The sequence below is a fragment of the Sinocyclocheilus anshuiensis genome, unplaced genomic scaffold (genome assembly GCF_001515605.1).
Source record: "Sinocyclocheilus anshuiensis isolate Anshui unplaced genomic scaffold, SAMN03320099.WGS_v1.1 scaffold1626, whole genome shotgun sequence".
Lineage (NCBI taxonomy): Eukaryota > Metazoa > Chordata > Actinopteri > Cypriniformes > Cyprinidae > Sinocyclocheilus > Sinocyclocheilus anshuiensis.
This window is the reverse complement of record NW_015547254.1, coordinates 500413-521191: the sequence shown is the minus strand read 5'-3', so window position 1 is coordinate 521191 and position 20779 is coordinate 500413. Positions and strand designations below refer to the sequence as shown.

General features: G+C 36.2%; 4 protein-coding genes across 7 annotated transcripts in view; 2 read left to right on the top strand and 2 right to left on the bottom strand.

Annotated features, from left to right (window-relative positions):
- LOC107701665 (importin subunit alpha-5-like) overlaps nucleotides 1-9488 on the top strand; it is a 16754-nt gene extending 7266 nt beyond the window's left edge. For all 3 annotated transcript variants that reach the window (XM_016503717.1, XM_016503719.1, XM_016503718.1), the window contains exons 3-14: nucleotides 706-819; nucleotides 910-1009; nucleotides 1099-1193; nucleotides 1457-1588; nucleotides 1687-1775; nucleotides 1850-1949; nucleotides 3680-3843; nucleotides 5843-5921; nucleotides 6011-6136; nucleotides 6581-6708; nucleotides 6823-6998; nucleotides 9051-9488. In XM_016503717.1, the coding sequence (XP_016359203.1) occupies nucleotides 706-819; nucleotides 910-1009; nucleotides 1099-1193; nucleotides 1457-1588; nucleotides 1687-1775; nucleotides 1850-1949; nucleotides 3680-3843; nucleotides 5843-5921; nucleotides 6011-6136; nucleotides 6581-6708; nucleotides 6823-6998; nucleotides 9051-9208 (1461 nt within the window). In that variant the 3' untranslated portion in view covers nucleotides 9209-9488. The remainder of the gene's footprint in view (nucleotides 1-705; nucleotides 820-909; nucleotides 1010-1098; nucleotides 1194-1456; nucleotides 1589-1686; nucleotides 1776-1849; nucleotides 1950-3679; nucleotides 3844-5842; nucleotides 5922-6010; nucleotides 6137-6580; nucleotides 6709-6822; nucleotides 6999-9050) is intronic.
- A 2610-nt stretch (nucleotides 9489-12098) lies between these two features.
- On the bottom strand, nucleotides 12099-15293 carry LOC107701663 (protein FAM162B-like). Its single transcript, XM_016503714.1, has 5 exons — nucleotides 15125-15293; nucleotides 14469-14552; nucleotides 14017-14128; nucleotides 12447-12555; nucleotides 12099-12356 (listed from the first exon to the last, which is right to left on the bottom strand). Exons 1-5 carry the CDS (start codon nucleotides 15174-15176, stop codon nucleotides 12240-12242), a joined length of 474 nt encoding a protein of 157 aa, XP_016359200.1. The 5' UTR covers nucleotides 15177-15293; the 3' UTR covers nucleotides 12099-12239.
- Nucleotides 15294-15399: 106 nt separating this feature from the next.
- On the top strand, nucleotides 15400-18150 carry LOC107701664 (coiled-coil domain-containing protein 58). 2 transcript variants are annotated; one of them, XM_016503715.1, is made up of 5 exons: nucleotides 15400-15723; nucleotides 16945-17070; nucleotides 17675-17821; nucleotides 17911-17970; nucleotides 18057-18150. In XM_016503715.1, exons 1-5 carry the CDS (start codon nucleotides 15673-15675, stop codon nucleotides 18105-18107), a joined length of 435 nt encoding a protein of 144 aa, XP_016359201.1. In that variant the 5' UTR covers nucleotides 15400-15672; the 3' UTR covers nucleotides 18108-18150. The 2 variants fall into 2 exon arrangements, with proteins under 2 accessions (XP_016359201.1, XP_016359202.1); XM_016503716.1 differs by lacking the exons at nucleotides 15400-15723; nucleotides 16945-17070 and adding an exon at nucleotides 17298-17519.
- Nucleotides 18151-19131: 981 nt separating this feature from the next.
- On the bottom strand, nucleotides 19132-20254 carry LOC107701640 (cystatin-B-like). Its single transcript, XM_016503679.1, has 3 exons — nucleotides 20078-20254; nucleotides 19889-19990; nucleotides 19132-19705 (listed from the first exon to the last, which is right to left on the bottom strand). Exons 1-3 carry the CDS (start codon nucleotides 20147-20149, stop codon nucleotides 19577-19579), a joined length of 303 nt encoding a protein of 100 aa, XP_016359165.1. The 5' UTR covers nucleotides 20150-20254; the 3' UTR covers nucleotides 19132-19576.
- Between the last annotated feature and the right edge of the window lie 525 nt (nucleotides 20255-20779).

Genomic DNA, 20779 nt, shown 5'->3' with positions numbered 1-20779 from the left:
GGCAACCACTGCATTTTAATCATGATCCAAACAAAGATGCTGCATACATGCAACATGAGCAGTTTTTAATCTAAATTAGACTGTATAATTTCAAAATTTGAAGCAAAAACAGAATGGTTTGACTTCAGTTTTGTGAAACTATACATAAAAATATCTGCATGAAACCGAAACCGCAGACGAGCTGAATGAGACGCAGATTCACTCTCTGCCAGCAGGTGGCTCTTAAAGAGTTTCCTTGGTTTCCGCTGTAAACAAAGCAGCACTGCACTTATGAACTTTAATATGCATTATACAGAGGCAAGATGAAAAGAAAAAATACCATCTAAACTTTTCTAAAGACAGTAAGTTCCCCTCAGACATGCAAATTAATCGTGATTTGTTTAGCATCTCAACCAATTTGAATAGTCACATATTTGAATCGATTTTCAACCGGCTCGCGGTTAATCGTTACATCCCTTTTCAGACTGTCCAAAATGCTCAAACAAATACAGAATAATGCCTTATTAAAAGCTGCACAATATTTACAGCATTTGAAATAGTCAGCCTGCAAATACCTTACTTCTAGCTGATTCTACAGGAGAAAATATTTTAACAGTAATAAATAAATGACTCGCTTGCTCCTTCCACGGAAAGAAATGCAGCATTAGGACTGTTATGTGGCACATGTTGGTATTTTTATTGAGCACAGTTTATGTGTTCTTACAGCTGTTCAAGCGCAGAAATGTGGCCACAGCGGAGGAGGATGGAACACTGGAGGATGATGGGATGTTGGACGGTGGATACCTGGAATCACAGGCCAACAATATGGACCAAATCACAGTGAGAGAGATAAAACAATAGTTAATCACAGTCTTTTACTTATTGATGAAAAAATAGATTATTACCTTTTCTGTCTTTCCATCATTACAGGGAAGTGTTATTTCTGAGGACATGATACAGATGATCTTCTCCAGCTCCCCAGAACAACAGCTCATCGGAACACAGCGCTTCAGAAAGCTCTTATCTAAAGGTGAAAGACCCCGAAGACTGAAATTCAGGCATTTGCATAATCATATTTATGATAAAAGGATGCTAATTCCATCTTTAACCCTCCATTAGAGCCTAATCCCCCTATTGATGAGGTCATTGCCACCCCTGGTGTCATGGAGCGATTTGTTGAGTTCCTGAAAAGAAGAGAGAACTGCACGCTACAGGTGAGCCTAGTAAGCTGTATCTAAGTGATATCAAAACGAACTATACAGCCTAGAAGCAGAGGAACAGCCTGCAGACGTAGCCCCTAAGTCACAGCAGCCAGACAGTGAGTCATCTGGCACGAATCTCTCCCAGCACATGCTCACACTATTTGAATGTGTATGTTCTGCAAGTCTCCTCGCTATCTTTATCCCCTTGGCTCTGGAATGGTGCACTAGTGAATGCTTTTCTGCAGTATGGTGACAGATGTCCTGTTTCTGTGCAGTTTGAAGCAGCGTGGGTTCTGACTAACATCGCCTCAGGAACATCCCACCAGACGCGGGTGGTCATCCAGGCTGGGGCGGTACCCATTTTCATTGAGATGCTCAGCTCGGATTTCGAGGATGTACAGGAACAGGTAAACATCTCGCTGAAGGGGCACAAATGGACCCAGTTAGGTATAAAAAAAAAAAATAGGACTAACTTTGTGATTGAAACTGTCTTTTTCCACTGCAGGCGGTGTGGGCTTTAGGCAATATTGCAGGTGACAGCACCGAGTGCAGGGACTTTGTTCTGGACTGCAATATTCTACCCTCTCTAGTACAGTAAGTCATGCAAGCATTTGTTTTAGAACAACCTTACTGTTGAATAGTTCTAATGATACAGATTCTCATGCCAGGTTATTGGCTAAACAAAATCGTCTGACTATGATGAGGAACGCAGTTTGGGCTCTGTCTAACCTGTGCAGAGGGAAAAACCCACCCCCAGATTTTGCCAAGGTAAAAGTCACCTCCTGTTTCCTTGCAGTTCAGTACAAATTTTTGTTTAGTGGTTTTTACAATACACATAGTTCCAAAGTACCTATACAGAAATGGAAGAGTAGGGATGCACACTATATCTGTACAATATCCGTTAAAGCCTGTTTTTAAAAATTACTTTATATATATTTTGAAATATATTACCATAACTATTAGGTATTTAATTATAACTAATTTCCCCCCTTTTTTACATTTAGATTACCCTTACCATCATCTAACGCTAATTTTAAACACTATTAATGTACGCTGTTGAATATAATGTTTAATGAATATCCATTTTTCATGTTGTACATTATAATGTTGTGATGCTCAGATTCTCTTGTAGCAATTCAAAGAGATTGACCTTAGTTTTTAATTTTTTTTATACAAAGTAGTTGAGAATTTTAATATCTTAGACCTTAGAATTTAGATTTTATCTTCTTATTGATATCGGACTTGCAACATGACATAATAATGCAAAAAAATAAAAAAACGATAATGATAATGCCTTATAACCTACTGTTCAAAAGTTTAAAGTCATTAAGAATTCTTTTTAATTAATACTTTTATTCAGCAAGGGTGTGTTAAATATAAACATAGACATTTATAATGAATGTTATATTCATCAAAGAATCCTGAAAAATGTGTAATTGATATCGGACTTGCAACATGACATAATAATGCAAAAAAATAAAAAAACGATAATGATAATGCCTTATAACCTACTGTTCAAAAGTTTAAAGTCATTAAGAATTCTTTTTAATTAATAATTTTATTCAGCAGATTCTTTTATTCAAAGTGACATAAGTGTGTTTTGTACAATAACAGCTAATAGTCATAAGGATTCAGCCACTCTAACGGTAATTTCCACAAATATATTAAGCAGCACAACTGTTTTCAACATTGATAATAATAAGGAATGTTTTTTGAACACCAAGATTACATATAAAAATATATTACAATGGAAAACATTTTAAATTATACAAATATTTCACAATATATAATGTTTTAACTTTTTTTTTTAATCAAATAAATGCAGCCGTGGTGAACACAAGAGACTTCTTCCTGTGTATTTGTGTAGTGACAGCGGTTGAGGCTCTAGTTGGGAAATCTAAACTTTGCAGGAAGGGGCAACCCACAAACAACAGTTTCACTATTGTAGCATGGGACACTTGACTAAAGCACATCAATTATTAGCAGCCAGAGGCCTATCTTTACAGTTAGAGTGGCTGAATCCTTATGACTATTAGCTGTTATTGTACAAAACACACTTATGTCACTTTGAATAAAAGAATCTGCTGAATTAGTGTATGTAAATGAGGAGAGCATGATAGAGGAAAAGTGCCTGCTAAATGACAAGCAAGCACATAAACAGCCACAGTCATACTTCAGTTCACAAGCCACAAACCTCAATGGTATTGCCGTGGGTAGCATGTACACATCATCATGGTCATGTTTGCTCAAGCTAGAACATGTATTAATAATTATGCTTAATTACTTAAGTTAATGTTGATTTATAATTTAATGAAAATGTGAATTCATTTTTGTTTATACTACAATGACATGGATTAATTCACATTTTTTATTAAACCAACATAAATCAACATGAACTTGATAATGAAGTAATTTAATTAAACCTAATTAAGTCACAAGAGTATACACACCTTTAAACTTAAAAGTGAGATTCAAGTTGTATTTGTCTTTTAATGCAGGTGTCGCCGTGTCTCAGCGTTCTGTCCTGGCTGCTCTTTGTGAACGATACCGACATTTTGGCTGATGCATGCTGGGCTCTTTCTTATCTGTCTGATGGTCCCAATGAGAAGATCCAGGCTGTTATTGACTCAGGAGTCTGCCGCAGACTAGTGGAGCTGCTGCTGTAAGACATGAAAAACAGAAAAAAAAAACGATAATAATGCCTTATAACCTACTGTTCAAAAGTTTAAAGTCATTAAGAATTCTTTTTAATTAATACTTTTATTCAGCAAGGGTGTGTTAAATATAAACATAGACATTTATAATGAATGTTATATTCATCAAAGAATCCTGAAAAATGTGTAATTGATATCGGACTTGCAACATGACATAATAATGCAAAAAAATAAAAAAACGATAATGATAATGCCTTATAACCTACTGTTCAAAAGTTTAAAGTCATTAAGAATTCTTTTTAATTAATAATTTTATTCAGCAGATTCTTTTATTCAAAGTGACATAAGTGTGTTTTGTACAATAACAGCTAATAGTCATAAGGATTCAGCCACTCTAACGGTAATTTCCACAAATATATTAAGCAGCACAACTGTTTTCAACATTGATAATAATAAGGAATGTTTTTTGAACACCAAGATTACATATAAAAATATATTACAATGGAAAACATTTTAAATTATACAAATATTTCACAATATATAATGTTTTAACTTTTTTTTTTAATCAAATAAATGCAGCCGTGGTGAACACAAGAGACTTCTTCCTGTGTATTTGTGTAGTGACAGCGGTTGAGGCTCTAGTTGGGAAATCTAAACTTTGCAGGAAGGGGCAACCCACAAACAACAGTTTCACTATTGTAGCATGGGACACTTGACTAAAGCACATCAATTATTAGCAGCCAGAGGCCTATCTTTACAGTTAGAGTGGCTGAATCCTTATGACTATTAGCTGTTATTGTACAAAACACACTTATGTCACTTTGAATAAAAGAATCTGCTGAATTAGTGTATGTAAATGAGGAGAGCATGATAGATGAAAAGTGCCTGCTAAATGACAAGCAAGCACATAAACAGCCACAGTCATACTTCAGTTCACAAGCCACAAACCTCAATGGTATTGCCGTGGGTAGCATGTACACATCATCATGGTCATGTTTGCTCAAGCTAGAACATGTATTAATAATTATGCTTAATTACTTAAGTTAATGTTGATTTATAATTTAATGAAAATGTGAATTCATTTTTGTTTATACTACAATGACATGGATTAATTCACATTTTTTATTAAACCAACATAAATCAACATGAACTTGATAATGAAGTAATTTAATTAAACCTAATTAAGTCACAAGAGTATACACACCTTTAAACTTAAAAGTGAGATTCAAGTTGTATTTGTCTTTTAATGCAGGTGTCGCCGTGTCTCAGCGTTCTGTCCTGGCTGCTCTTTGTGAACGATACCGACATTTTGGCTGATGCATGCTGGGCTCTTTCTTATCTGTCTGATGGTCCCAATGAGAAGATCCAGGCTGTTATTGACTCAGGAGTCTGCCGCAGACTAGTGGAGCTGCTGCTGTAAGACATGAAAAACAGATGGAAAGAATAATGAATAGCTTAAGCCAGTGCTTCTCAACTATTATGACTCTGAGGCCCCAATTATTGATGACAAAATTTGAAGCCCCCATGACTCTTCCAGTTGTTTGTGATTTGCTGGATACCAAAAATTTTTTAGAGCTTGGCATAACTATAAAAATATATATTCGATTATCGACTGAGTTTTAAGATTTCATACATTTATATGACCTTTCAAGTCTAGAAATCATACTTTTTAAAATTAGGCTACTTCATATATCCATGTTTTCCAAGAATGTAAAAACCCTGGTTCCATAAAGGAAACAATTAGTTACATTAAAATAAGAAATACCTTGTTTTTTAGTTGTTTTAGCTGATTTTAATGATGTTTTGTTTTATTTTAATGAGATTTAAACCATTTTGAGACCCTCCTGGAGGTTTGCTGAGACCCCCTAGTGGGCCCAAGCCTCTCCAGGTTGAGAACCACTGGCTTAGGCTTTTAAGATGGCTTCTCTCCTTTGTATTTTTATGGGCACTACTTAAAATCCTTAGAGTAAGAGCAGTTTTCTGAGGTGATGTTTCCATGTGTTCCAGACATGCAGAATATAAGGTGGTGTCTCCTGCTCTAAGAGCCGTGGGGAACATAGTCACAGGAGATGACCTACAGACTCAGGTGAAACAACTATTTTCTTTCCTCCTCTGCAGTAATGTTGTAGCTATTACATATTTTGGGCGTAACATCATTTGTTTTCTCATGAACAGGTGATTCTTAACTGCTCTGCCCTGCAAAGTCTTCTTCACCTGCTGAGTAGCCCGAAAGAGTCCATTAAAAAAGAGGCATGTTGGACCATCTCTAATATCACAGCCGGGAACCGTGCACAAATACAGGTACATGCATGTTTACACAGTTTGCGTTTTCACACCTGGCTCATTTGGAGCATTTGTTTTGGAACCTGGCATGTTTTCTTCCTCCGTTTGGTTAATTTTGGCATATAATAATAAATAATATAATATAAACATGGCAATCAAGCTCAGATCCGAATGAAAACAATGGGTCTGAGATCACCTGAACAAGGTGGTCACTGCCTGATTAAAAATTAATTCTGGAGCGGTTTGCTTGTGGTGAGAAAGCAATGCAACCAAACTTGCATAAAGACATTTTTGGTACACTTTGAAATGTTGCCGTGTGAAAGCGAACTGAACCAAGAAGAAAATGCAACATTGTAACATTTTAAGTCCTTGTTTCAGAACAAATCAAATAATCTGCAGGTCTGAAAATGCCCCGAGTGTCTGTTTTTTTTAATCTCACAATCTTTGTTTTGATCTTTGTAGATGGTGATGGATGCAGACTTGTTGCCCCCGTTGATAAATATTCTGCAAGTAGCCGAATTCCGTACAAGAAAGGAGGCGGCGTGGGCCATCACAAATGCCACATCTGGCGGTTCTTCTGAGCAGATCAGGTGAGACAAATCACTGCTTTAACATGCCTCTCCTGTGACAATTTGTGATCAGATCACTTCCTGCCTCAGCAACCAAGACGACTTTATATTTCAATGCTTTAATCTTCTCCTCAGGCATCTTGTTGAGCTTGGTTGCATCAAGCCCTTATGTGACCTCCTGACGCTGATGGATTCAAAGATCGTACAGGTGGCACTGAATGGCTTGGAGAACATCCTAAGACTGGGTGAGCTGGAAGCTAAACGAGGAGGAGGAATCAACCCCTACTGCGCCCTCATTGAGGAGGCATATGGTATGTTAAGCCATCACACTTGGCTAATTCCAGGGATGTGATTTTTCCATATTTATACAGATTTCCATATTTTCTGACCTTATAAGTATGACCCGCCCAATTGCGTAAATTCATGGAAAACAAATAGTCTCTGAGCGGCTTGGTTCACAGTAAATGCTGCTCCAAACAAACACCATCTCTGAAAGAATGCAACGAGAATCATCTATGAATCTGTTTTCAACAAAAGAAAACTGAAGTACAATTTGGGCTTAAAGCTTCTGACACAAAAGCTAGCGTTTTTTATAGTGTACATTTGATAGCGTGCACAAACACATGAGCGCTAGAAGGTTTTATTCTTGACCAGTATCTATGCTAGTTTGCCAAAAGTCATCAAAAAAAGCACTGGTCTATGCAGGCCTTCTGTTTTAGTTGTGTCTTATCCGGGGTTTTTTGACTGAAACAACAACTTGGGCCAGTGATACCACCTAGTGGACAAACAAATTAGTGCAAAAAAAGAAATAAACTCTGAGCTTACAGTACAGAGTACATGCAGTAAAAAAAAAAAAGAAACTGGCTATAAGGTCTTCCTGCAATCTTCTGCCAAAAAAGCTTTGTTTTAATATTTGAAAGCAAAGGAATTTAGACAGACATGAATATTAGTATTCTAATTCTACTGTTTTTCTGTAAAATAAAAAATACAATTAATAATAATAATATATATATATATATATAACTATTTTTTTTTTTACAGTACTGTGGTATTATTGCAATTATAATATATTTCTTTATCTGTTTGATTTTTATAATTTAAATAATAATAATATTTTGAATAACATTTATAACTTAATTAGTAACTTATTTAATTGTTGTTGTTGTTGTTGTAATGTCATATTGAATGGGGTTAAAAAAAAAATGGTTTTCTGTCTTTATTTGTCCTTAGCTGCTGTTTTTGAAGTAAACTGACTCTAAAAAGAGAAACGCACAGACGCGCATACATGCAACTTTTAGCTCTCTCTCGCTCTCTCTCAAATTGGCAATATCTGAGAAAAGGGTTTAGCGATTTATAATTATTGGGGGTACTAGCCCTCCTCAATGTCTATGGTGGTTATCACTTTGATCAGACATGAAATATATATATTTATTACACATAATATACCTGTACATACAAAACAGTCTATTGTAATATACCTGCACATACAATTGTCAATTTATATATTGTTATTCCTTATTTACTTGTTCTATTTTTTATTTATTTTTATTCTTCTTTTATTATCTGTGTTTTTTGTTCTGTCGCTGTCATTCTGTTGCACTGCGGAAGCTTCTGTCATGAAAACAAATTCCTCGTATGTGAAAACATACCTGGCAATAAACCTCATTCTGATTCTGATTCTGAAAATATGTTGTGGCACTATCGTGCAGTCTATAATGATATGACGTTAGCAAACTTTAGCGATTATTTGCAAACATTTCTTTGAGTAACATGACTGTAAATATGAACTCACGATTAAATGTAACATAAAACAAATGATTACTTTTCGTTCAAATCTTTATTAATGCCAAAAATGCTTACATTTATGTGTATTTTTGTTCGCTCGGGCAGCCATGTTGCCCCTGAAGCCGGTTTACGCTGAGATAATTCATTCCCCTTTGTTTGAAGTGTGGTCCCGAAAAATCTTCGTTTGAAGGGCTGTCTGTCCCTTCCCCTACCCCTACCCCTCCGACCAAAAGAGAATCAAGACACCCCTACCCCTTCACGTGAACACGCAAAACGGAGGGGTAGGGGAAAGTGGAAGGGCTAAGGGGTAGAATTGGGATTGGGCCTAAATCCTTCTAATGTTAAGCCAATGTCATTAATTTCAGGAGATCAGATTTTCACAAGGAGATAACATGTTTGTTTTTAATTTTCATGTTCATATTAATAAATAAAATGCTTGATTAAATTTTGAACTTCCTTGTCGACTAAAATGTTACCCTCAACAACTAAAAAAAGTTGTAAGTAAAACTGACCAAAATTAATGAATATGGCAACATAAAATATAGAGAAAAAAAAACTTTTCTGTTGCTTTCCACCAGGATTAGACAAACTGGAGTTTCTACAGGGCCATGAGAACCAGGAGATCTACCAGAAGGCTTTTGACCTGATCGAGCGCTACTTCAGCACAGAGGATGAAGATCCGGCCCTGGCACCTGCCGTTGACATCCAGCAGCAGCAGAAGGTTTTAAAAAATTGACATTTTAATTAAGGTGTGATATACAAGAGCGTGTGTTGCTGGTCAACCCATTTCCCCCCTCTTGTCCTACTTCCCTGGCCCGGTCCAGAACGATGGCTCCAGAATGATAGCGACTTCCTCTCCTGATGCAGAAAACGTGACAAGTAGATCTTTTCACATGACTTAAATATCCCACTTCCTTCATTAAACTGTCATTCAGCCCTTCAAAGCACACATATCCCATCAGTCCCTCAGCCCGATTCAGGAAAACTGCATCCAGCGATGACTTAATAGAGGCTGGGAAAGCACAGCTCGTGTGACGTGACTGCAATATTGACTCTGACAAGGGATCTGCTCTCCATCTGTTGTAAAACACTGGACTGATCGTGTGACTGTGTTTGCATGTCTCTAAAATCCCCCCACCCAAAAAAAGTCGCAGCCAATGTGCGCCGAAAAACTCAAAACGGAGGTCTGCTAAATGCAAGGCACTTTTACCTTCTCATTTGACCCAGACAACCCAAAGACGCACTGAGGGGTCCGGGCTTTCCGACTGATAATGCCAGTCAGACGGTCCCTTACTTTGACTTGCGTTGAACATGCATTCCGACAGTGACTGAACTGTATAGGCTCCGCCTCTCCTTTTAGGGTTACACATTTGCACCTTTGGAATTCTGGGAGTTGGAGTCTTCCCGCTCACTGAGACTGCTGGACAGACAAAAAGACAGGTCCTGTATCCTGTGCATTAGACCATTTGATACTTCAAGAAGACAATTTCACATGAGCATCATCTTCATTGGCACTTTACGTTCAGAACAGACACCCTTTGTTTAGATTCGAACCTCTGTAGACTGTTTTAGGCCCCTGAAAAGCTTCTCAGGATATTGAGGTGAAGAGGAATGGCGTGTACCTGCATTACGGGATGTACTTAAAGAAAACACTAAGTATTTAAGAGAGCTGCCTCATCCTGGCTGAAAAAAACTCCAACCCTTTCAAAGCTTCCAACATATTTTAACAAGCTGTTGAAAATTGAGCTGAAAAGGCTTTAGCTTCCTGACCTGTGTGTGAGACAAACTTAAATATTAATGTCTAATCATGCTGAATGCGCGCACACATTCAGACACACCATATTTTCCAAGTGACTAGAACTGAATACGGAAAAATACAGAGCAGAAAGTTGTTCAGTTCTGTTTTGTTGTTCGGTTTTATTTTATTGTATTTTTGCGAGGGTTAGAACCTCTTAATACCGAAGGTGCCATAATCCTCATTTTAAAAAAAGGAGGTGGAAAATGACAAACAAATGGAATTTATCAACAAATGTAATCTTAAGATTTACTGGGTATTAGCTCAAGATATGATTGTTTACTTAGGTTTTCTTATTTCAATGTCAGATTCTTCCCAAGATATGACCAGCTCGTTGTGTTCAATACTGCTGTCGTATTGAGATTGTGTAACTGTTCTCTGTTTATGCCATTTGCATAAATGCTGTTTCATGAAGCTCGGTGGTCAAGTGATTTAATTTGAGATCTGTAAGAGACTCATTCATCATTGCTTCATTCACAAAAGGGCCAGTCATTATGCGTTTACTCAACCTTTTTGAACATGCACTCATTAAGATTGTAATCATTTTTCCTATGCAATTTAGTGCTAATAGCTATGCTATTTTACTTCTGGTTGGTCATTTTAATCAAACACAGACAATAAACATCAGCTTTAGGAGAACCTTAAAGAAATAATTAACTCAAAAATGAACATTTGCAGAAAACATAATCACCCTCAGGTCATCCAAGATGTAGATGAGTTTGTTCATCAGAACAGATTTTGAGAAATTTAGCATTACATCACTTGCTCACCAGTGGGTCCTCTGCAGTGAATGGGTGCCACCAGAATGAGAGTCCAAACAACTGATAAAAATATCATAATAATCCACACAACTCTCTCCATCAGCTGACATCGTGTGAAGTGAAAAGCTGCACGTTTTTAAGAAATAAACCCATTATTATAACTTTAAACCATTTTTTTCTGGCCAAAATACAAGTCCATAATCCACAATAACTATCTCCATTGAAAAAGTCCATCCCTGTTGTCCTCTCACATCAGAATCTACTGAACTGTTATGGACTGTTTTTGCTTGGAAACTGTGATCTGTGCATATTTCCCTCCTGATTCATACGAGACTACCTTTTCAGCGGAAAAAGCAATATTATGAATAGACAACTCTTAGGAATTTAAAAACATCTTGATGGATTTGTTTCTTACAAACAGAGTTCACTTCCCAAGATGTCATCTGATGGACTGGAGTCATGTGAATTACTTGTGGATTATTGTGACGTTTTTATCAGCTGTTTGGACTCTCATTCTGACGGCACCCATTCACTGCAGAGGATCCAAGTGATGTAATACTAAATTTCTCCAAATCTGTTCTGAAGAAGACAAACTCATCTACATCTTGGATGGCCTGAGAGAGAAAGAGTCAATTTTAAGCAAATTAAAATTTTTGGATTAACTATTCCTGTAATGTAGGAATGCGTCAATATTTAAAATTCTGATATTGATAACATTTACATTTATGCATTTAGCAGATGCTTTTATCCAAGCCGGTAATTATTTTCCTGTTATGGCTGATAAAATTCTATATACCATTTTGACTAAATAAATACTGTTTTGAAATAAGTAGATTAAAATAGAACAGAATCAATAGTATTGAATACTACAATTTAAATTAGGCATCACAAAATCAATGTAGAGCTCATATAGTTTTAACATTAAATATAAGCAACAAAACAAAGAAGTTAACAATAACACTAAAAATAATAGTAAGTAAAAAATATCAGTGGAACACCATTTTATTTTTCTTCATATGTATATATACAAAAAAAATCACAGGATCAAAATCACAAAAAAATCTCAAATCTTTATTTTATATACTATAAAAATCTGTGTACTATGCGAAGGAAGTTCCCATGGTGTGTGGCGTTTGACATGAAATAACTGGCTGTTGTATGATCCCAGGTGACACTGAGACATGGGCCTTGGGAGCTCTGATGGATGCATCTCACTGGGCTTTCTCTGCAAGTGCAGTGGCCGCCTCCTTTTCTTTCTGTGCCTCCTCTCTCCATCGAGCCTTCTTCTCCATGTTACGAGAGGTCAGATTTTCATTCCGACTCGCCACCTGTCATTGAAGGTATTGGTTAAAGGATATGACAGCCATGTATTACATTAAGACAGCTTTTCATTTATACAGCAGCACACTTTTTATTACCTGTTTGCCAGAGACCGCCATGACGAGGCACGCCAGGATGGTCAGTGCCATCATGACATAGCAGGCCTTCACACGCACTCTGTTCCTGGCAGCATCAATCATCTCAAATCTGAAAACAGCGCAGTATTTTCATAAGTATAGAAAACACTATTTCATAAAATAGTACATCCATGAAGATATGGCAGGGTATCGACCCATATTTTCTAATTCGATTTCAGTGCTAATAGTAATTCAAACAGGTACATCATCTTTTTGAATTAATCGTTAAAAGAACAAGCTCATTAGAGTCATTTCTGCTTGAATCGGGCTTCACTGGTAGCGCTGTGTGCTTTTGATTAACTAAAAAGAACCAGTTCATAAGAGTCATTTGTTTTTGAATCAAGCGTCACTGGTCGCGTGCAGCTGTGTACGTTGTTTTTGCGAAAATATTGCAACTCGATGAAAAGATGCTTCTTAACGTTAAGATGCTTCTGAACGTTTCGAGGTACAAGGTTTTTTTTTTTTTAATGTCAACATCCAATAAATACTGAGAACTTACAAAAAATGTAATATAAAATATGATTTCCTTTGCTGTGACAAATATTTTCACACAGCTACTAAAAATAACTGCACAGTAAAAACAATCTTTGGGATTTTAAGAATTTTAAGAACCAATATCTGAATCGTTCAAATTAATCAGTATTTTTAACCATCCCTCATAAAAAAATCATTTTGTAAAGGACATGCCTGTTCTGTTTTGCATCCAACATCACAAACAGAATCCACTCTGATCTCCCTCCAGATACCATGAATTACACTAATTACCTGTCAGTACACTGCGAGTAAATCTCGTTTGAACCTCACAGCAGACGCCTCTTGTGTTCCACCAATATGCCAAAAGGGTCTGGCTGCAGCTGGCGCTTGCATTCTCAGGCTTGCACTCTCAGACACTTGCACTTCCGCTAGCGACGTCACTTGCAGTCTTTATTATTATTTATTTTATTTATTTATTTAGTCATTTATTAGAGGCTTTTATCCAAAGCGACTTACAAATGAGGACATCAGAAGCAATCAATTGTAGTATTAAAACAACTAAAAACAGATCCAAAACTACAAGCTAAAACTTTATAAATACTACCTATACACATTTTAAAAATAAAGAGATTAAATAAAAATGACAAATGCATACAACAAAATTTCAAAACTTAACATTTAAAAGAAAAACAAAAAATAAAGCTAAAAACAATTCAAAATATTAAAGAACAAAAGGTATAAGAGTATAATAATGATTCTAACATAACACTAATCCAAACACAAAAAAAACAACTACATATGTATGTACAACCACACACACATACATACATATATATATATATATATATACACATTTATAAATTCAATATATATGCAAGTGTCTTAGAGTGCAAGCCTGAGAATGCACGTCTGAGAGTGCAAGCGCCAGCTGCAGCCAGACCCTTCTCCAATATGCTGGCAGAACTTTAGCCACATGACTTCATACACCAACTATATGCTCAGAAGTATGCCTGGAGCTGGGGGTTTGTCTCAATGTAAACAGGAATAGCCCACTTACGACACAAACTCTGGAATCTGTTCTGCGGTTTTGAATCGCCTGGACCACACCAGCATCTTTTTATCCCATTCTGATGGGCGGTAGCCTGGTACTTTAAACGCAAGCCGTTGTGCTAAAAGCAACAAGGAGAGAGGAAGCACAAGGTGAAGAGAAGTTAGTCCATTGGGAAAACAATTAAATTCCCTTTTGTACAATCCGATCCTTGTAGAACAACCAAAACAGGAACTTATCTTGCTCTACATCATAATTACACTGTTGCATGTTACGTGTGTGTTTTTTCTTGCTTTTAAATTCCTTCTTTGAATTGTAAACCTTCTATGGAACAAAACGTGCTGGAATGATTCAATTCAATCAGCATGTACAAGTGCTGAATCATGTCAGGTGCTGTGTCCTGTCATAAGCACGCCTTCTAATGCAGGTAGGTAGAAGTGAATGGATATTTGAGTTCTGACCCTGGTGGGGTGCGGATGCCACCTCTTGAGGCTTGCTGCACAGTCTTCTGCTCCCTGTGGTCATCACACCTCTCCTCACCTGCCCTATAGGAGGAAATTAAAGGGATAGTTCAGCCTAAAGTGAAAATTCTGTAAATTCATTTACTCACCCTCATGTTGTTTTAAGATAGTTTGACTTTAATTCCTTTGTGGAACTTTTTTTTTAACTGAACTGTCCCTTTAAGTCTCTGTCATAGTGATACATTTTGGCTGTATGATGACGTTTACACAATGCAATTGTGTTGTTTCCTGTTACATTTGCACTGATGCAAGTTTAAAACGTTTTTTTTTTTCCCCAAAAGAGGAAATGACATTGCATTTAAACTTTTGATTTATCATTTTAGCAGCTGTTTAATAATTATTTAAATTTAATTCATTTGAACATTTTATTTTTGTTAAAATTAATAAAAATCCATGCAACAACTTTAAGCAATCTTATGAATCCAATCGTGCCAGTCTCGAAAAGTGAAACTACATCACAATTTATTTATAGTCATGTTTTCACTGCTAGTTTTATGCCGATAAGTGTTTGAAGAATGCCCACTGTGCCCAGTGCCAAAGCTCATCATATGCTCCCTGTCTGCGTCCAAAAAAAAAATCATACAGAAAATACTGACCTATTAAAGTGCCAAAGGCAGCGCGAGGCCCTCTGATCATGTTGAAGATCATGACTTCTGAAGAAAAATATGATGAAAGAAAAAGACAATTTTAAGCCATGAAATAGTGTCCAATTGACAATGCCAGGTTCAGTTCCTCTAACTACATAAAGTCAGCAGCTCGAGTTCATTGCTGAAGGACCCTGAGCAGCCGCCTGTTAAGGACATACTTACCGTATGTGAAGTCAGCGTAACACGCATGCAGTTGTAAATGGTATAGCTAAAAGTTAAATAAAATAAAATACATAATACATAATATTTGCATTCCTGTAAAACATTTCGCATAAATCACCTGTTGGATTTTACACGCCCACGTTTATCCTGATCCTTTTTATCGTGAGAAATAATTCTGTCTCTGTTAAGTTGGATCACGATAGTATAAGCATGCGGTAATACTCACTAATTACATGTAACGTTGTTTAATAAATGTTAAGTACAACAGTTTTGTAGCAAATGTAATCCAGGCAGTATTTGGACACCCTCAGCGCGCAGGACCTCTTCAGTCCACTATGGCGGCGCCCGGTGGAGTTCTGAACTGTGAGGACTTTTCAATGTTTCAGGTAAAACGTGCGAAGTGTTGTCAGCGGTCAGGATAAAATTATGCAGGATTTATAAACGCACACTGAATTTTTTGGGAACACGTGGTTGTGATGTTAATATGAATGACTGACCCTCGTGGACTGTTACATGCAGTAGTGAGATTCAATGAGCAGCAGAACAAACATGAGCGATTAAGCAACTGTGCTGTTCTTTATAAATATAAATGCATGCATTATATGAGCTATCATTTATACACAATACAAAATACAGAAATTATTTTTTTATTAAAGCCATTAAGTACATATTGTGTAATATGTGGGTTGTTGACAATGAATTCATGAATTTTTTTTCAGCACCAGGATTTTCAGTTAAAAGTTTATTTGAACGTATAGCGAAAGGTGTATAATGTAGGTGTTGTGACGGTTTTTTAAAAATCATTATGTATGGATTTAAATTATCTTTTAGTGTTTTCTAATTCATTTAATTATTTCTGAGGTATTCCTAGTGTTCCTTAGTTAATATAAACTAATAAAGCTGCATGCATAGTAATTACACAAGAATTAGAAAATGTAGTTTGAAATAGATGTTGTCACACTGCAGTACTCTCTTTGAAATGTTGTCAGCTACCTATGTATATGTAGTTATACTGTACACTTTTTAAACGTAATATGTGATAGTTACCAAGGGTTTTTACCTTAAGCGAAAATAGTAATTGGTAGGTGGCAAATATCAACACCCTTGATGTGTTTTCATGAAAATGCTAGTTAATTTTATCTCATTGGACTAAAACTTGCTGACTTCACTCACACAGGGTATAACTACTTCCCCAAAAAAACCCTTGAACATTTTTATTTTTTTATTTGTTTTCTCCACCTTATTACCGTAGCGATGTTCCCGGTTAGAAATGACAAGCCTACAAAAATTACTTGTAAATTTCCTGTTATGCTTGTGGATATTGGCTTGAATATTTTTATCAACTTGTTTTCTTTCAATTATCACAGGCCTTGTATTTCTTAACAAAAAGATTAAATCCACGATTTTGTGGTAATACAACATAATGAGAGATTTAAAAGCAATTTTTACAGCAAATTAGGTAAAGAATATTCAGCACAGCAATGGTTAAAAAGCATATGAACAACATAACGATGATTGCATTACTTACAATACAAGAACAAATAGTGACTCAAAGTTGAAGTTCTATTTACATTGATAAGCTGTACATCTCTCCTCTTGTCCTGTAGGAAGTATTAAAAGTGATGCGCACCATAGATGACAGAATTGTCCATGCCCTCAATACCACTGTGCCCACTGCATCCTTTTCAGGCAAAGTGGATGCCACACAGACCTGCAAAGAACTTTATGAATCTGTATGTATCACCGTGAAGAGTACTCTTTAATAATCTAAAATGATTATTAGAGACCCCCTATTTTTGTTCTTCAATTATCACAGGCCTTGTATTTCTTAACAAAAAGATTAAATCCACGATTTTGTGGTAATACAACATAATGAGAGATTTAAAAGCAATTTTTACAGCAAATTAGGTAAAGAATATTCAGCACAGCAATGGTTAAAAAGCATATGAACAACATAACGATGATTGCATTACTTACAATACAAGAACAAATAGTGACTCAAAGTTGAAGTTCTATTTACATTGATAAGCTGTACATCTCTCCTCTTGTCCTGTAGGAAGTATTAAAAGTGATGCGCACCATAGATGACAGAATTGTCCATGCCCTCAATACCACTGTGCCCACTGCATCCTTTTCAGGCAAAGTGGACGCCACACAGACCTGCAAAGAACTTTATGAATCTGTATGTATCACCGTGAAGAGTACTCTTTAATAATCTAAAATTATTATTAGAGACCCCCTATTTTTGTTCTTGACGTATGACTGGTTTTAGTGTACTGTCATACTCTGTGATGTACTAATTACAAGCCCTTTTTCTCTACTGCCTATGCCTTTCAGCTCATGGAAGCTCATCTTTCCAGAGATAAGGCAATAAAAGCATGTATTACAGAGAGCTCTGCTTTCGTTGGGCAGTTACGTGAAGAGAGGGCAAAAGATAGCGACAACTTGTCAGTTATCAAGCAACTCAGGAAAGAGCAAACTAAGGTAATGCCTGTATATACAGTATGTACTTGGGTTACAAATGGTTGAAATCTTGTTTGATTTCTGTATAATTTTTCTTAATTATCCTACAGTTAAAACTCATGCAGTCGGAGTTAAATGTTGAAGAAGTGGTCAATGACCGGAGTCTGAAGGTGAGTTATTGAGTGTCTCCTATTGATCCTATTGAATACGAGTGGTTTTCATTTAGAAATATTTGTTAATGATCGTTTTCCCCCAGGTTTTCAACGAAAGGTGCCGAATTCACTACACCCCTCCCAAGATCAAGTGAATAATACTTCCGTTGTCAATGTAAACCACACAGTTATTCTGAGGAAAACACCTGGAGCTGAGCCTGGACATTGTCACTCACCCCACAAACCATCCTCCATCAGTACGCTCTGTGGCTTTGTGTTTCTACAGTGAAGAAACACTACTGTTGTCCAAGTCCTGTAAACCTTTTTGTATAAATAGTGTACAAAAGATTTTATAAACCATGAAATGTTTTCCAATTGCTGAAACTTTGTCTCTTATTTGCTTTGCAATACAGTGATTAATGTTCAGTTGAAGTGAACGAGGAGACATTAAGATTATTGATCTGTTCTCAGATGTTGACGTGGCCACCAGTGTCAAAGGTTAAAGCCGGAGTTTTCCAACCTGGTGTCATGGGAAAACATAACTATTTTACGATTTCGTATGAATTTGTACGATGTGAATTGTATGAACGTATGATTTTTAGACAAAAGTATGCATGAAGGCCTACCCGCTGAACATAACCATCACTGGGGTGTGAGCAGATCGTACAAAAGCGTACAAATGATAAATTCATACAAATTAGCCACTAATTCACCAAAGCTTAAAATAGTTATGAACTGCCATGAGATAGTTTTGGGTTTTCAGTCTTTTAGATGCCATGAGTCCCAAATATGATGATCCTTGTGTGAAGGACCATCCTAAAACTTAGACCCAATTTATACTGTAAAAAAATAGTATTTTAGTATCATACTCTTAGATGTATTAGTTATCTTAAAATGTACTTAAATATAAATATATTCTCAAATATAATTTTATTTTAACCTATTTTAATAACATCTTTATTTTTTATTTATTCAAATCTTATTTTTGTTATTTATTTTTACACTGTTTTTCTCAAAAACTCTCCCATGCACCCTCTAGCATTCCATTGCTGCCCCTGGGGGGTCCCCAGACCCCAATCTGACAAACCCTGGGTTAAAGCACCTTTGATAAAAACCCAGCTCACATAATCCTGCACTTTTATGAGAACTTGAATAGCAAGTAAAAATATGCCTTAAAGAAAAAAACACCATTTAAAACAGTTCATCCATCCATTTAATGTGAATACTGTACATTACAGGCAGTTAAATATAATATAACTGTTTACTGCATCAGTATCACTAATAACAAAACCCAAAAAGTGAAGACCAAACCTCTGGCATGGGTAACTAGATGTGAGTTAAGCGATGTTTTTAGTATGCGGGTGAGAAAATGAACTGTTATTTTACAGCTATGCCAAACACATAATGGAAACATGTATTTAAGGGATTACCTAATTCACAGTGAGTTTGATTGGTAGTGTTTACCCATGATCCCACTAGTCAAAAAATACAGTTTTAAGGTCATCACATGTAATGATTGAGTTAACATGCATCTTCAGGTGTTAATGTAAACATTTACTGTATAAAAATGGTAACATTGAACTGCATGAGTGGGCAGTATTTATGATGATTTGCTTAGTTTGCTTCAGAAGTATTCAATTGGATCATGATGAGCCTTGGATGGCTGTAGGCTGTGCAGCTCCAGTTTTTCTCCAGCATGGGGCAGAGTTTTATAGACACGTAGATGAATGTAGTCGTCCCCACCTACATGCACCTAAAAACAGATAATTTAGAACAATGCTTTTAAAAACTTTATAGCTGTTAAGTATTATATATGTGGATTGCTTTGACAGACATTTTCAGACACATTCATATATTTCAGAATTCAGTCATATTCAGTACATTAACAGGATACCCCTATAAGGCCATTTACAAAATCACAGGGTTTTTCTCGTACCTTAACGAAGTAATTTGTCCCCGCAACAAGTTGTGTTTTAAAAGATCTGGCTGTGAAAACGTCAAACTTGCGCCCAGCTTTATCCTCGGCATGAGACTTTATCTGAGGAAAAACGGGAACTGTCAGTATATAGTTGCATGATACATCACTAACGTTACTTCTGTTTAGCGGCAATGTAAAATTACCAACCTCATCGCATATTTTCTGCACCTCTTCATTTGCATCTTTCGCCTCAGATGTTCCGCCACAAAGTAAAGGCATTTTAAATACAGAGAGTTAACAGGAAAACTCAGGAACGTCTTTTCACTACAAGATTGACTGACTGGAAAGTTTGCTTCCTTCCTGGTGATCACGAGATATTGGAATAAACCATTTTCGTGGAATACACCAAAAAGTGTTGTAGAGTATAAACAGACAAGAGCTGCTCGGCTGTTGTGCTTAAACATATGTCTAAACATGATAGGCTAAATGTTTAAGTTTAAGCATAAAATATTGATCTTTTTTATGGTAATTTATCTCTGTTCATATACCCCCGCGAAATGGTTTGATCCTCGTATTGCCGCACATGTAACAGGTTAGGGCGTGGATGGTTGTAATGTAAATATTTTTTAACGCGATTATATATATTACATTATTTAGTCAATTATTGTTTTACATTAGTGTTATTATTTATTTATTTGGTATGTGGTTTGGTAGCCTAAAGAACAACTTGATCTGAAACTTGGTATGCAAATTATTGCCCTTTGAAGTAGGCTATACTTAAAGGGGTCACATGATGCGATTTCAGTTGTTCCTTTCTCTTTGGAGTGTTACAAGCTCTTGGTGCATAAAGAAGATCTGTAAAGTTGCAAAGACTAAAGTCTCAAATCCAAAGAGATATTCTTTATAAAA

Excerpts from the sequence above, each read along its gene's own strand:
- LOC107701640 (XM_016503679.1), bottom strand. The coding sequence starts at position 20,149 with ATGCCTTTACTTTGTGGCGGAACATCTGAGGCGAAAGATGCAAATGAA. Across the intron at positions 19,991-20,077 it reads TGCAGAAAATATGCGATGAG|ATAAAGTCTCATGCCGAGGA; the intron begins GTTGGTAATTTT and ends GTTTTTCCTCAG. Across the intron at positions 19,706-19,888 it reads GGACAAATTACTTCGTTAAG|GTGCATGTAGGTGGGGACGA; the intron begins GTACGAGAAAAA and ends ATCTGTTTTTAG.
- LOC107701663 (XM_016503714.1), bottom strand. The coding sequence starts at position 15,176 with ATGATCTTCAACATGATCAGAGGGCCTCGCGCTGCCTTTGGCACTTTA. Across the intron at positions 14,129-14,468 it reads GGCATCCGCACCCCACCAGG|CACAACGGCTTGCGTTTAAA; the intron begins GTCAGAACTCAA and ends TGTTGCTTTTAG. Across the intron at positions 12,556-14,016 it reads CAGATTCCAGAGTTTGTGTC|ATTTGAGATGATTGATGCTG; the intron begins GTAAGTGGGCTA and ends CGCTGTTTTCAG.
- LOC107701664 (XM_016503715.1), top strand. The coding sequence starts at position 15,673 with ATGGCGGCGCCCGGTGGAGTTCTGAACTGTGAGGACTTTTCAATGTTT. Across the intron at positions 17,822-17,910 it reads TCAGGAAAGAGCAAACTAAG|TTAAAACTCATGCAGTCGGA; the intron begins GTAATGCCTGTA and ends ATTATCCTACAG. Across the intron at positions 17,971-18,056 it reads TCAATGACCGGAGTCTGAAG|GTTTTCAACGAAAGGTGCCG; the intron begins GTGAGTTATTGA and ends GTTTTCCCCCAG.